This window comes from Callorhinus ursinus, unplaced genomic scaffold, assembly GCF_003265705.2.
Source record: "Callorhinus ursinus isolate GAN/ISIS: 27379988/994484 unplaced genomic scaffold, GSC_fseal_2.0 scaffold13, whole genome shotgun sequence".
NCBI classification, from domain to species: domain Eukaryota; kingdom Metazoa; phylum Chordata; class Mammalia; order Carnivora; family Otariidae; genus Callorhinus; species Callorhinus ursinus.
Genome location: NW_027397075.1, coordinates 29436212 through 29452140, shown reverse-complemented (window position 1 = coordinate 29452140; position 15929 = coordinate 29436212). Strand labels below are relative to the sequence as shown.

At 36.2% G+C, this 15929-nt stretch overlaps 1 protein-coding gene across 2 annotated transcripts in view; it reads right to left on the bottom strand.

Moving 5' to 3' along the window:
* The window catches only part of MROH9 (maestro heat like repeat family member 9), a 107927-nt gene extending 93112 nt beyond the window's left edge, over window positions 1-14815 (bottom strand). For both annotated transcript variants that reach the window (XM_025877915.2, XM_073899410.1), the window contains exons 1-3: window positions 14712-14815; window positions 10732-10817; window positions 8606-8652 (exon numbers count right to left, since the gene is read on the bottom strand). In XM_025877915.2, the coding sequence (XP_025733700.1) occupies window positions 8606-8652; window positions 10732-10786 (102 nt within the window). In that variant the 5' untranslated portion in view covers window positions 10787-10817; window positions 14712-14815. The remainder of the gene's footprint in view (window positions 1-8605; window positions 8653-10731; window positions 10818-14711) is intronic.
* Window positions 14816-15929: the final 1114 nt, after the last annotated feature.

Sequence of the window (15929 nt, the reverse complement as noted above, 5' to 3'; positions counted from 1 at the left end):
TGAATAACGGATTTACAGCACATCCCCTTGTTGCTGTGGACATGCTTTGGCCTGCACCATAGGTACCGCTAAAGTTAACGTAATGCCAGAAGCCAGTGCACACATCAGCAAGTGATAAGGATCGTCTAACATCTATAAACTGGTTCTGTAGTGATGTCAATCTAGGAAGTTAAAGGAATTGGCCAGGAATTTCACCTGCTTTCCCCAGTTAGGGTTTTTGTTATTGCTTAGACTCTATAACATGCTCACCAGTGTTCCCAGAAATTTTTCAGTGCCTCCTCTGGAGAATTATGATTATCACTCTGGCTTTAACTTCTGTTATATGGATAAATTCTCATTCTTCTCATTTTCAATTACTCCTTAATCACTGTGGCTCTTCATTGGAAACCCAGGGTAAATGATGAAATGGTCACAATCCTGGAAATCTGTACTTTGTAATATATTTCATAATACTAGGTTCTAGGACCAGCCTGGTGGGCCTTAAGCTTCCATATTTATTATTTTGGCTTTCTTCTTTAAGCTGGCCATCTGCTTTTTATATATATCTTATATCATTGACATTTTTGTTCAATATCTGTTGTCATTCTTGGCCAGAGGAATTGGAGTCATGCCAACTTGACTAGTTCCTTAAACCTCAGATGTTTCAAATCACATACATTATGTGTTTCTGATGCCACCTTAGCCTGGGGGGAAATGGTATTACCATAATAATCATTATTCTGAGGGAATTTGAACTCCCCTCTAGTAACTCCCAAACAATCCTGGGAATGCTCATGGACATGGTCTTCTCAAATATTGTGAGTCGGCACCTTTTCCTTCATCTCTAGCTCACTAGAATCATCCTTTCTTTGACAATAACAAAATACCAAAGTGCAGAGAGATGAAGAATCTGAAATGAGGGCATGAAAATCCAATGCCTTTAACTCTTCGGCTTCCGGTCTGTGCTGGTGCCTTACTGAAGGTAGTGATGTTTTTGCTGATGTTCTCACATCCCTCCAACCGTGGCCAGGCCAGATACTGAGAGAGCTGAAGACTACACCCAGGATTAGTTCGTCCCTGACTCCCAAAGCCAGTTAAATTATTTTCCATTACTGCAGAAGCCAACAGAACCAGTGTAACCACACTGTGCACTCTCAGGATTGTGGTTCTTTTAATTTTTACTTGTTTATGACTTACACTCCTAGGAAGATTGGTGAGAGAAATCTTTGAAAGAGAATTTACTGGGCTCTATATAGAATTGCCCCAATCTTTCTACATGGATCATTCTCTTTAAACTAGTTTTGTGCCTCAGCTGTCTTTCCTTAGAAAGTTTTCTTCCAGGAAGATGTGGGGCGCACACCACCAATTCTCCAGACATTTTAAGATCTTATGGATAAGCATGGTCTAGTCTCATGATGGGACCCCAAATACACACTTCCCTCATCAAAAAGTCTTCGCCATCCTTATAAATCTTTCTTCAGCCTAGAATCTTGTTATGGAAAGTGGGGGACTAAATAGTTCTTTAATACCTGTCTAAGGCTGAATTCCCAGGACACAGACATTTTCAATTAACCATCAGATATTTTTTAGTGTTTATTACACGTTAGGCAGTGGGGATAGAGCAGAAGCAAAACAGACAGTTTTTGGCTTTAATCTTATGGGAAGGCAAACTTGAAACAAATAACAGAAATTGTGGTGTCTTAAAAGAGGAATTATAGGGATTATTAAGGGAAGCTACCTAGTAAAGGATATCCAGGAAATTTTACCTTTAAAAGAAGTTTTAATTTCAACCTAGAGATTATGGGGGTGAAGCGAGTGGAGGAAGAGTTTTTCAAACAGAGGAACAGTGTGTACTAAGGACTTGAGTTGAAAAAGGGTTTGATGCATTAGAGAAGTGGTTCTCAACCCTGGCTGAGAAAGTCCAGATGCCTAGAACTCACCCCACACCAGTGAATCAAAATCTCTGGAGGTATGGCCCTAGCAATAGTAATTTTTTTTGAAGATTTTATTTATTTATTTGCCAGAGAGAGAGAGAGAGAGAGAGAGAGAGAGTGAGAGCACAAGCAGGGGGAGCGGCAGGCAGAGGGAGAAGCAGGCCTCCTGCTGAGCAGGGAGCCTTATGCGGGGCTCCATCCCACGACCCTGGGATCATGACCTGAGCCGAAGGCAGACGCTTAACCGACTGAACCACCCAGGCATCCCAATAGTAATTTTTTTTAAGATCTACACATAGTTCTTGTATGAAGCCAGAATTGAGAACCCCACTGCATTAGGACAGGTAAGAAGGCCATGTGGCCAGAGCAAAAAGAGTAAGGAGAGTTGTAAGTCATGGCGCCAGAGAGGCCAAATCAGGACAAGTCCTTTTGTGAATGCTGAAGATTTACCACTCACCTCTAAAAACAATGGGGAATCATTTAATCAAAGGAGAACAAGATCACAGCGCTGCTTTGTAGACTTCATTTAACAAGGTAAAGTGGTTGCAAGGAGAAAAATTAAGGCTAATGTTACCCAGTAGGAGAGAGGTTGTAATAGAATAGGGTTGGTTAGGGTATTGGCAGTGGAAATAGGAGAGATTTAAGAGATACATAGTGACTGGTAACAGTGTCCAATGCTGCTTAAATGTCATACAAGAAAAAGACAGAAAAATATCTTTCAGATTTGGAGCATGAAAGCCATCAGAGACTTGGATGGGAAGAGTTCAGGACAGGGTTGCTGCAGATCCCCAGATTGGTGGGTTCACAATGCTGATGCAAGCAGTTCAGGTCTCACATTTGGATCTGGGGTCCTCAGCTATCTTCAGACACAAATGAACAAAGAAAAAGGCTCTACTAGCTAAAGATTACTTTTCCTTCCTATAAGACCAAAGTCAATACATGAAACTCTCAAAAAAGCAAGATTGTATTATTGTGGCAAAACCACTTAATTTCCATTCAAAACCATATGTACTTGGTACAGTCCCTGCCTTTTGACTGATTCTGGTATAAAATATTAATACTCATTGAAGAGACCTTGACATTGTATGCCTAGAGACCTCATGCCTTTCTTTTTATCATTTTTTCTCAGGTGGAATTTTGCCTCCTGTGCTTTCTTTGATTCCTCTACCCCAAACAGAGCAGTGAGCATTTCTGGTGAATTGCCTTGTTGATGGCCACTAGAGTATACTCTTTTGAGGTAACTCAAAAGTTACAGCAACTGTAAAAGCATAGGACCTCTACAGACACAGAAACCCAAATTTCCATGACTTCTAAAATGGGGAGGATTTCCAACTTTCTTGGACTAGGACCAGCAAAAAGAGGAACTTTATTTTAAGCTCAAGTATACATGGATATCATAACCAGTTAGTGTGTCCAGTGTCAATGCCTACTAGTATCTACTTGGTACTGGTTAGTCAAAGTGTTTCAGGTCCAAGTCTCAATGTGGTTTCATTCATGCATTCCCAAACTTGCTGGTAACAACCTATTGTGGAGCCCTATGTTCACGCGTATCTGTCTCAATATCTGATAGAATTCTGCTGATAAAATTTACTGCTTTCTTTCCCTCTCACCTCTTTAATATAATCTTTTAAACCCCCAGAACTTGTAATAGATAGTGTTCTTAGTATGTAATATAAAAAAAGAAACTAAGTAAACAGATCATGAAAACCATCATGTTCACATCAACTCCAACAGTTCAAGAGGATGAAGATCTCTAATTATTCTCATTTTCTGAAGGCTTCTTAATGACTCCTGTCTGTAACACACTCCTAGTTTATATCTGGGTTAGACTCCTGGGTTGGGTCATTAAGGGTTACCATAATAATATAAAAATGATTCACAAGTTTCCTATGATATTCACTGAGGCAGAAAATTTTAACTCCAAATAATTGATAAAATTTAGCCAGCTGGTACTTGCAGATACTTTCTTTATGTCCACATTTTAGAAAGGGCTATGGAACTGGCACTTATTTTGGAACAATTTCAAGTCAGCTTTCCCCAGTCCATCAATGGCTTTAATTTGCCATCTCTTATGCCTTTTATTATCCACTTTGATTATACTAATGGTATCTATGAACATTAACACTTCTAGGTAGGTCATATTACCAAACTGCTTCTGTATTCAGTATGGAAAGTTTCCTCTTTAAACTAATAAATCGTCAATGGCCAGAAAAATTATTATCCTCATCAGTCAACATTATCTGGTCAAGTTGGAAGTGGTAAAACCTAACCCATGGAGAGCCACAAATATTCCAACAAGTAGTCCAGGGACACCTGAAAAAATAGCGTGTGTTGGTTCAGTGATTATATTAATATTTACATTAATTAATATTAACATTTTTAAAACTTCCAGATTTCTTTTTACTCTTACTAGGGACAGGCATTTATTTATTTTTTATTTTTCAAGTTTTTTTTTATTATGTTATGTTAATCCCCATACATTACATCATTAGTTTTTGATGTAGTGTTCCATGATTCATTGTTTGCATATAACACCCAGTGCTCCACTTGGAACGTGCCCTCTTTAATACCCATCACCAGGCTAACCCATCCTCCCACCCTCCTCCCCTCTAGAACCTTCAGTTTGTTTTTCAGAGTCCATAGTCTCTCATGGTTCGAGGGACAGACATTTAAAAATAGCAGTTGGAATGAAGCACAAAACTACATTTTAATTATATGAATACCCAAGGCCTTAATTTCTTCTCAAACAGTCCTACAGCATTATTGAAATTGTCTTGTCAATTAACATTTTGATGTGTCAATTCACTAATACACACACCTCAATCCTTTCATATGGAGAAACACTTTGTTCTGTCCTGAGTTGATTCTTCAGTATGTTTTCATGTGTAACAGATAGTGGGTAGTTCAAAAATTTAAAGCCATGAGATCTTGGGATGTCTTAAAATGTTACAATCCAGTATCTCACTAATAGAAGTCCCAGAGAGAAAGGATGCAGAAAACATAAGAAAGAACATTGTTCAGTCAATAATGCAAGATAATTTCTTAGAGATAAATGGCTGGAGTTTTTAGATTGAAACATGACTGAATGTCTAGTATATTTGAACAAAAATACAACTAGACAGGTATTTATCACATATCCAGGTCACAAAGGAAATCTCTTTAAGTTCCCAGAGATAGAAATTGTGCAGGTCACATTGTTTTGCAACAATGTGATGAAATTATATGTCAAAAATAAAAGTGGGACAATGGATATTCATATTTAAAAACACAAATTTGTATATTTACCTTATGCCTACCCAAAAATAAATCAAAATAGATGATAGATCTAAATTTAAGAGGCAAAACTATAAAACCTTTAGAAGAAAAGATAGGATGACATTTTTGTCATATTTAGTTTAGGCAGTTTTCTTAGCTATGTCTGCAGAGCACAGTGAGAAAATTTGCAAATCATTTATTCTACACTCAGTAACCATACAGTTTATAAAATACCCCTAAATAAATGATCAAGAAATGTACAAGGTCTACATGAAGAAAAAAACTTCACTGAAGATTCAAGTAAGTGGAAAAAAAATATATGTTCCAGGTGACAAGACAATAATTTAAAGAAGTAAATTCTCTATAAATTAATCTATAAATTTAGTGCAATTCTAATTAAAATGCCAAAGAAATTCTGGGAGAAATTTGAAACGTATATTCCAAAGTCTAAGTATGTACTTTGGAAGTATAAACGAGTAAAAATAGCTGATATATTTTTGAGAAAGAGAAATAACTGGATAGATTTGTCTAATTAGATACAGAAAGATTTTGTTTTATATATTTCAGCTATCTATAGTCCTTTGAAAGTGTGATAACTCCTTTATTGCTGATGTGCTGTGAGGACATTGCCCATCCCTGTGGAAGCCACAGGATTCTGCTGAGGTGGTGGCTGCCATCTGTCAGAAGCATTGGTGCTGTGGCTAGTGCATACTGAGAGCGTCCCATGGCTGCTGATGGCCATTATCCAGACAACTGGGGTTGCACAAAAGTTGTAGCAAGAGCCACAGGCAACCTCATTTACTCTTGTCATTTTCAGCTGCTTGTTGCTTTTCTCTCTCACAGTAGCCCCATCACACTAGGACTCAGCAGCTGCCTTCGTGAGAGTCTCTCACAACCCCTTCCACCAGCCCCTTGTTCTTGAATTGCCACCTTGATAATCTTCACTTGAGATATGCTCTTTTCTTGCAGGCTCTTTCATTCTGTTAGTTCTGCCTCAATGGGAGTGGTCCAGACATGCTTGGATCCTAACAGAAAATCAATTTAGGCTTACACCCTGACAGCTACATCAAACAAGTTTATGTTTTATATCCCAAGAGCCATCTGACCATCTTTTTCTTTCTTTTTTTCTACATTCAACTACTTCCAACCCAAGTCTATGTCATTCTCTTGAATATAATTTGGTTTCTGGACTTGATCTTTCCCAGAGCTAAGAGAAATATAGACCCTGCTTCTGAAAACAAATTAAAACCTGAAATTGTAGTGTGGTTTTAACCTTCATAGGACCATGTTCTTAACTGTGCAGGCTCAGCAGCTGCCTCACTAATTCCTATTGTGATTCCAGAGACAAATTTGTGGATCTAATATACTAATTTAAATACCACAAATTAACTCTTCAGGCTTTCTAAATTTTCTGTACACTTCATATTTTCAATAAAACTCATCATCCTCTTGTTGGCAATGATCGTGTTTGGACTATTCTATTTCTCTAATAGTGTGTATATCCTGGTGGATCAAAATTTTGCATGGTCATCCCTCACTAATGGAAAACCTCCACTTTGTAATCTCTACTAGCAAAAAAAGAAAAAAAAAAGCTTCAAATTTACATACGAAGATATCTTGCTCTCCACTAATTTATTAATTAAGATCCCCTCTCCCCACAAGGAAATAAAGGGCGATTGTAGGTGGCTTAGAGATAAAGAAAAAAAATCCAATGATATAAAAATAAATAAAAGCTAAGAGAAAGTAAAGGTAAAAATGAAGATAAAATTGAGACTTTGAGAGTGAGGGACATTTGCAGACATGTATAGTAAAGAGCCCCTTTACAAGAGCAAGAGATAGAGTGTACATTTAAGGACAAATACATGGTTTGACCCAGTAATGAAACTTAGATTATCTATACAAGTGTGAGCAAGAGATAGATTGTACATTTGTCCTTAAGGACAAAGACATGGTTTGACCTAGTAATGAAACTTAGATTATCTATACAAGTGTATCTTTGAATAAATTTTAAAGCATGATATCCCATTTATTTAAGGGTTTTAAAAAGTAATATATGCATATGTACACTATAGAAGGGTAAACAATGGGCAAGGTCTCCAAGTTTTGCCCCAGCTCCCATACCCTATTTCCCACCCCCAGAATTATTGCTGGTTTCCTGGGCATCATTTTAGTAATGGAATATGCAGACACTTTACCTCTGTGATATTTTCCCCCAAAACCACTATTTCCAGTGTAATCATGTGAAAAACACCAGATAAATGCAAACTGGAGGATATTTTACAAAATATCTGACCAACACTCTTCAAAACTGTCAAGGTCATGATCAAGGGAAGATGGTGAAATAGTTAGAGATCAGGGGAAACTAGGAGACCTGATGGCTGAATGCAGTGTGGGATCCTGGATTGGATCCTGGAACAGGAGAAATGGGCAAAATCCAAATAAAGTCTATAGTTTAGTGAATACAATTGTACTAATATTAATTTCTGAGTTTTGACAAATGTGCCGTGGTTCTATTTTTCCTGTAACTGTTGCCACTGTGCTCTATCCCTCTTTTCTCTGCCAATCCTCTACCCTTGATTCTCTCCTGGAAAGTCGTTTCCCTTATTGGCATCTAAATCTGATTCCATGAATTTTCCATCTTTTTTGGTTATTTGAACAGCATTACCATATTATTAATACTGAATCCTGTTTATTTAAAATCTTCAACTTGATAATTTACTCAAAGGTCCTCCTTGATCGCCAGGACAGGAAAGATTCTTGGTTGTAGGGGAGACACAGTATAGCTTGGTACTTTGACTGGCCACCTGAGAACCCAACTCCACGAGTTTGTAACCTGGCTTTGCCACTTGGTAGCTAGATGACCATGGACAGTTCACTTCCTGCCCTCAGTTTCTTGAATTGCCAAGTGGTGATAACAGTGGTATTTACCATAGAGGGCTGTTGCAAGGATTAAATGAGTTATTTATTTAAAGCACTCAGAGCATGCCTAACATGTTATAAATGCTGTGTCAGTGTTAGTCTCACTATAATTGGAGTGGGAAAAGGGTTCCCTCTCTCAAAGCTCCCTACATCTTCTGACCCAGTTTGGTAAGAAGGCTTTCCACAGTGATGATGGAAGGAAGGATATGAGGCTGTTGTAGCAAATCAGTTAGGAGATTGGGTGGGGGGAGCAGTGGGATGGTCGGTCAAAACTTTCATCATTTTTGAATTAGTGTTGAAGGTCATTTCTAAGGGTACATGAGGGTGAGCAAGAACATGATTCTGCAGGGAAGAAAAAACTAAAAACAGTTTTCAATCAAACTGCCTTTTTTCCTTCCATTAAACACGGGTATTTTAAACACTAATTATGATATCCCTGTAATAGAGACAGTGAACAAGTTATTTTTTTTAACCCAAGAGATTTCAGTTAAAGTCATGTCTTACAGGATATCACTTACCATGTGATGCCATTTCATACTGGACTGTAGAGTCTGGAGACCGGTTGCTAGTCAGAGAGAAGAAGAAGACTAGTTAAAAGGGAATCAACTTAATCTCTTGTCACCTTAATGGGGCAAATCCCCAAATCTGAAGTTAGTATGACCTTGATGGCAAAGCCCAAGAAGGACAGTATGTGTACACGTACCCACATACCCTCATACACATGCACACTAAAACTTCAGATAAATTCATGATGAATGTTACTGAATGACACTTAACAAAAAGATTAGCAAACAGAATACAGAACCATGTTAAAAGAATAATGAGCTATAACCAAGTGGTATTTATTCCAAACCTACAAGGATGGTTCGGTAAAAGAGAACCCATAACACAATTATTAGCATTAATCGCTTTAAAAAGAAAAAAAATTGCATGATAATTTTTGTGGAGGCAAAACAATCTGATAAAATTTTAAGTCTATTCTTTTTTTTTTTTTTTTTTTGAGAGCAAGGGAGAGAATCTTAAGTGGGCTCCATGCCCAGTGCTGAGCCCAAAGTAGGACTTGATCTCACAACCTTCAAATCATGACCTGAGGTGAAATCAAGAGTTGGATGCTTAATCAACTGAGCCAACCCAGGCACCCCAAGTCTATTCTTGATAACAATTCTTAGTAAAGTAGATATGTGGTTAATTTCTTAATGTGATATATAAACACAAAAGCTAGAACCAGATGTAATAAGGAAATAATTAGAAGCATTCTCATTGAAGTCAAGAATGAGACAAAGATTTCTACCACTATTTGCCATTTCTGGATATAGCATCCAGTATTTTTAGAAAATAGAAATAATATACTAAAATTGTAAGGGAAAAATTACATTATTTTTGATTTATTTACTTCATGGGAAAGAATGTGAGTGCTTTTTAAATTTCTCTATGTTATCAGAATGAGTAGGTTGGAGTTGTTAGTTACTAAAATGTTTGGTAAAATCCTTTTATAGAGACTTTAGGACCTGGGATGCTTTTGTTTGTTTGTTTGAGGAGATAGCCCTTTGATAGTCACTTGTATTTCTTCCAATTTAATTGCTCTGTCTAAATTTTCTAGGTCTTCTGAAGTTCTTAAATTTTTTTTTTGGAATTGTTTGATTTACAGAAAATTTGCAAAGCTAGTACAGAGATCTCATATACCCTTCACACAATTTCCCCTAATGTTAACATCTTACATAACCTGGCACATTTGTCAAAACTAAGAAATTAATATCAGTACAATTGTATTCACCGAACTATAGACTTTATTTTGATTTCGCCCATTTTTCCCGTTCCAGGATCCAGTTCAGGATCCCACACTGCATTCAGCCATCAGGTCTCCTAATTTCCCCTAATCTGTAACTGTTTCACCATCTTCCCTTGTTCATGACCTTGACAGTTTTGGAGAGTACTAGTCAGGCATTTTGTAGACTGTCCCTTGATTTGCATTTATCTGGTGTTTTCATCATGATGAGACTGGGAATATAGGTTTTTGGAAAGAATGTCATAGAAGTGAAGTGTCCTTCTCATCATGAGAAAGTATCAAAATTTGAACTTATTAGTCTCATTATTTCCTCTTATCAAATTCAGAACTTCATCTTCATCTCTAGGGGTGCCTTCTTTCCGATTGCCTTCCTTGGATTTATTTTTGTGTTTATTTTTTTCTAATGTCCTGTTTTGGATATTTGATCCAAATATTTTCTTCCTTTCTGGCAGTCTAAATATTTAAGGTTATGGATCTTGTTCTGTGCACTGTTTTGGTTGCATGCTCTAGGTCCTGTGATGTTATATTATCAATATTCTATTATTTCTGTATTAATTTCCTCTCTGACCCAAGAATTGTTTAAAATAGAGTAGTTTAGATGGCAAGTGGTAGGTTGCTTTTTTTGGTTTGTCTCATAAGCTCATTATTACTTTCCAATGTTTTGCTTTTTGATCAGAGAGTATTTTTGCTATTTCTACATTTTGGGATTTCTACAGAAATTTCTGACCTAACACAATTATCTTTTGTGAATAGACATTTTTGTGGGCATTAGAAGAAAGATATAGTCTCTGTTTTTATGGCTAGAGATTGATATACGGATCTTTCTCACACAGCATACACACACATACACACACTTACCTTTGTCTTTACTATGTCTTAAATTCTTACTTGTTTTCCGAATCTTTGATGTCATGCTGACAAAGGTGAATTAAAGTCTTCTACTACTAGTATTGCAAAAGAATATTTTGTATTAGTACATAAACAAGTAACTTTCTTTTTTTTTTTTTTAAAGATTTTATTTATTTGACACAGAGAGACACAGCAAGAGAGGGAACACAAGCAGGGGGAGTGGGAGAGGGAGAAGCAGGCTTCCCGTGGAGCAGGGAGATTCCAGGACCCTGGGACCATGACCTGAGCTGAAGGCAGACACTTAACACTGAGCCACCCAGGCACCCCAAACCAGTAACTTTCTTATAGATTGTTTTGCTTTACCGTTTTGATGCTACTATGTTACATGGAATATACATTGTATTAATTTTCTGTTGCTGTGTAACAAATTACTATAAACTTAATGGCTTAAAAAAGCACCCATTTATTGTCTGACAGTTTCTGTAGGTCAGAGGATTAGGCTCTGGGTAAGTTCTCAGATGGCTGGAATCGAGGTGTTGGCAGGGACTGGTATCTCATTTGAGACTCAGGATCCTCGCCAAGGTCATTTGGGTTGGCAGAAATCAGTTCCTTGAGACTGTAAGACAGAGCCACTTTCTTGCTGGCTGTGTCTGAGTGCATCTTTCAGCTCATAGAAGCCATCCCCTGCCACGTGGGCAACACCTTCTTACACTCCAACATTTGACTTCCATCTCCCACCTTTAGACCTAGACTTGTGCCATTCCCACTTGGGTAATACACATTTTGATTAACTCAAAATTAATTGCTTAACAACCTTCACTAAATCTGTAAAATCCCTTTTGCTGTGTTATGGAACATAGTCATATCCCATCACAGCCAGAGCCGCAGCCCACATCCTCCCTTACCTTTCCAGTTTCAAGGGGAGGGATTTATTCAAGGCACAGATACTGATAGACAGGAATATTGGGGGGACATCTTAAAATTCTTCTTATGTAGATTTTTAAAATTATTTTATTTTCATTACGGATTGTAAATTTTTTCATTATGCACTGCTTTAAAAATCATATTTAATGCTTTAAGGTTTATTTTGAAGTGTGGAATTCAAGGCTGTCTGGATTAAGAGCTCAATTCCTAAATTGTCATGATTGTTTGTTTACACTTTCCTTGAACGCTTTTGTCCCATCTTTTTATTTACAAGCTTTTTGAGAAATTCGTTTTATAAATGTCCCCAGTACGTAGCATATTTCTGGGTATTATTTGTAATTCATCCAGATTCTTTTTTTCTTATAGGTGAGTTTTGATTTATTTACATAACAGATTTGGATTTTACCTTGTCCTATATTTTATGTTATGCTTTTGTTGCTTTGTTTAAGAAGACTAACTTTTTGTAATGTATTTATTCTTCAAAACTTTAGAGTGAATCTGTTGATTCCCAACTGTGAGCCAAGATGAAATTTTTGAAATCAAAGATGAATTTTTATTTCCTCTCCTCCCTCATTCTCCATAAAATTTTAATTGATTACTTAATGAAACTTTATGCCTTTCTTTTTGTATTACAGTTGACCCTTGAACAACATGGGTTTGAACTGTGTGGGCCCCCTTATACACAAATTTTTTTCAGTGAATACCATAGAGTACTATAAGTGTGTTTTCTCTTCCTTACAATGTTCTTAATAACATTTTCTTTTCTCTAGCTTACTTTATTGTAAGAATATAGAATATAATACAAATAACACACAAAATATGTGTCAATTGACTGTTTATGCTATCAGTAAGGCTTCCAGTCGACATTAATTAGGCTATTAGGAGTTAGGTTTTGAGGGAATCAACAGTTATACGTGGGTTTTGACTGAACAGAGGTTGGTGCCCCTAAACCCTGTGTTGCTCAAGGGTTGACTACTTGATTACTTATTAACCCCTAAGTTTTAATAATGATGAAATCAATGCCCTGACATTACTTTCCTTTTTATTTTCTAATTTTTACATGTTAATTATATCATTTCTATATTTTCAAACTTTATAATATTTATATTCAGTTCTGAAATAATAATCTTCACTTTCCTTTATGTCTTAGCCCTGTATTGAGCTAGATTCACTGCATACTGCCATGACTTGTCCAGTCATCTCTAGTTGGGTTAAAGTTCATTTTCTGTTAGTCTATTGAAGAAGGGAATCACATTCCTTAAGTTCTTTCATGTTAAAAAATGTTTGTAACATTCACTCTGAATTAAAGTCTGGCTGGGCATAACATTCTCAGGCCACAATGTTTTCCTCAAGGATTTTAGAGGCACGGCTCCACTGTCATCTAGCATTGCTGTGGAAAGACAAAAGTGACCTGAATTTTTTCTTCTCTTAAATAGGTTAATTGAACATTTTTCCTTTTCCTGGATTTCCAATTCTTTGTCTTTGAAAATCAGTAGCTTTACTGGGATATAACTCACCATTGACTATCTTGAATTAATTTTTTGGGGGACATAGCCTGCTTTTCAATCTGTATAATCATAGAAATTTTTATTCAAATATTTTCTTCTCTTCTATCATTTTGATTCTCTTCCTTGGTGATACCAATTATGCTTATATTTGATCTCTTTTAAAAAATCTTTCTTGTTGACCTCGATCTTGTACTTCATGCTCCTTATCATGTTTTCAGCAATGTTCATTTTCTTTGTACTATTTCTGACAGGCCCTTTGTTTTTGTAGAATATTTTTTCCCATCCACTTCTTTTCTGAGCTGCACTATTTTCCCCTAAATTCTTATATGTCTATTTTGAGGTCATATTGTATAGATAAAGTTATTTCATTAAATTGTAAAGTCTTTTTCACCTGCTCTATGAAAAAAATTTTCTAAAATTATTTGTCATTCATTTTTATATTACTTTCCTGCTTTTTTTCTTGTAAAATCTTTGTTTACATCCTCTACTGATTCCTGTTTAATTATTATTCAGTATTGAATGAAATGAGCTATCCTCAGATCAAATGTTTGCTGGACTTTCATGTGGAGGAATTCTCTTCCTGACCTAGAATTGTGTGTGTAAATTTGTTCTTTTAGAAGCCTCATTCTTCCCATTTGATCCTGGTGACTTCAAAGCTACCATAGAATTTATCTTATCCATCCTGACCCATCTGCAGCAATGGCTTATCTTTGTGGCTCATCCAGCCACACCAGCTTATCCTTGGGTCAAAACTAGAACCAAAGATTATTCATTCCCAGGATCCAAATATGTGAACAAAAGCCTCATTCCAGAGATGATGTATGGGCTCGCAATTTAGCTCTTTTCTCATTAATGGAGTATTTCATTGTTATTTTCAAACATTTTGTATTTTCCTAAATGGATATTGCTAGTCTACCTTACCAAAGGCTTTTCTTTAGCAAAAATTTGCTCTTTAAAATTCTAACGGGATTAAATACATACATGAATAAATTTTAGGACAGATCTAGAATTGTTTCCTTGATACAAATTTTGTTATTCTTTGTTTCTATGTGTGTATAGTTTATTTTAATAAATAAATTGTGATTTGCATTTTTTATTGACGTTGAAACTACTTAGTCTCATGGGTTTTATACTACCTGACGGATTTGTTTCCTGACCCCTTGAAATCCAGCTTCATTGAAGAAAATGAAATGTTTTCTGGAGGAGAGTTCAATTTTAGACTTTGAATTATTGGGGTGAGACCAAACTTTGATGGGTGTCACTTGACAAGTGGTATAGATGGCCATCAGGTAACATAGGTGCTCAAATGTCTGCAAAGCAGGAGAGATGTGGGCAGGTGGTGGAAAAGATGATAGACATGAAGTAGGGAGGTCAATTAACAAAGATGAACTCCTCCAATTGGCAAATTTGGTAAGAACTTTAGAAGAAGGCGTATGGTGAGGTAAAGCCTAATATGTCCACAATTCTTTCAACAACAAAAACTTAGAAAAGTAATCATGTTAGAAAGAGGACAGGCTTTTGACTGCCTGGAGGATTAGTAGGAGAAAAAGTACTTACTTGTGTATACCTTCTCTGTAATTGTCAATGAGGCAGAGTAGTGAAAAGAAACTTAAGTATTTTATCTCTTAGTCAAAGGTAAAATACTCTGTCAACTGAAGGAATCCTATGAGATGTTGTCATTTGTCATGGTGACCATATATTTCAGAGGTTCCATTCTGGAATGGATGTGGTTCCTGCCTAGAAAGTACCGACATGCCCAAGTAGCTGGCAATGCTTACCTGTCACTGTTGAAGAGAGAAGCTTCTGGTTCATTCATTACCGGCATGGAAGGGTAGTTTTGCAAACCACCAGCTCAATAGAAGGTGGGCAATGAATATGAATAAAAATTCCCAGAAGGGGAAAACTGATCAATAAATATTAAGAGATGCTTAAGCTGCCTTGAAGTCATCAAAATGCAAACCAATAAAATACAATTTCACAACAAATAAGTAAAAATAAAATTTAAGATATAATTCACATTCCATAAAATTCATTTTTTAAAAGTATGTAATTCAGTAGTTTTAAAATATATTTTTAAATATATTACAGAGTTAAGCAACCATCCATACTATCTAATTTTAGAATATTTTCATCAGTCCCAAGTGAAACCCTGTACCCATTAGCAATTACTCATGGTCTCCTTCCCCCAGCATCTGCCAATCACCAATCTATTTTTTGTCTCCATGGATTTGCCTATTCTGGACATTTCATGTAAATGGAATCAAACAACATATACCCTTTTGTGACTGCCTTCATTCACTTAGCATAATGTTTTCAAAATGTATCTATGCTGTAGCATGTATCAGTACAAGCATTCCCTTTTATGGCTGACTAATATTCCATTGTATGGGTCTGCCACATTTTGTTTATCCATTTATCAGTTAATTTAGATTTGGGTTCTTTTGCACTTTTTGGCTATTATGACTAACACTGTTATGAATATTTATGTACAAGATTTTGGGTGAACATGTTTTTATTTCTTTTGGGTATATTCCTGAGAAGGAGAGTTGCTGGTTCATACGGGAACTTTATTTTTTATGTTTTGAAGAACTACCAAATTGCTTTCCAAAATGGCTTCACCATTTCAGAATCTCATCAGTAACATCTGAGCGTTCCAATTTCCCCATGTGCTTGTGAACATTTGATATTGTCATTTTTATTATTATTATAGCCTTCCCAATGTGTGTGAAGTGGTATTTCATTGTAATTTTGATTTGTCTCTTCCTAACAACAAAT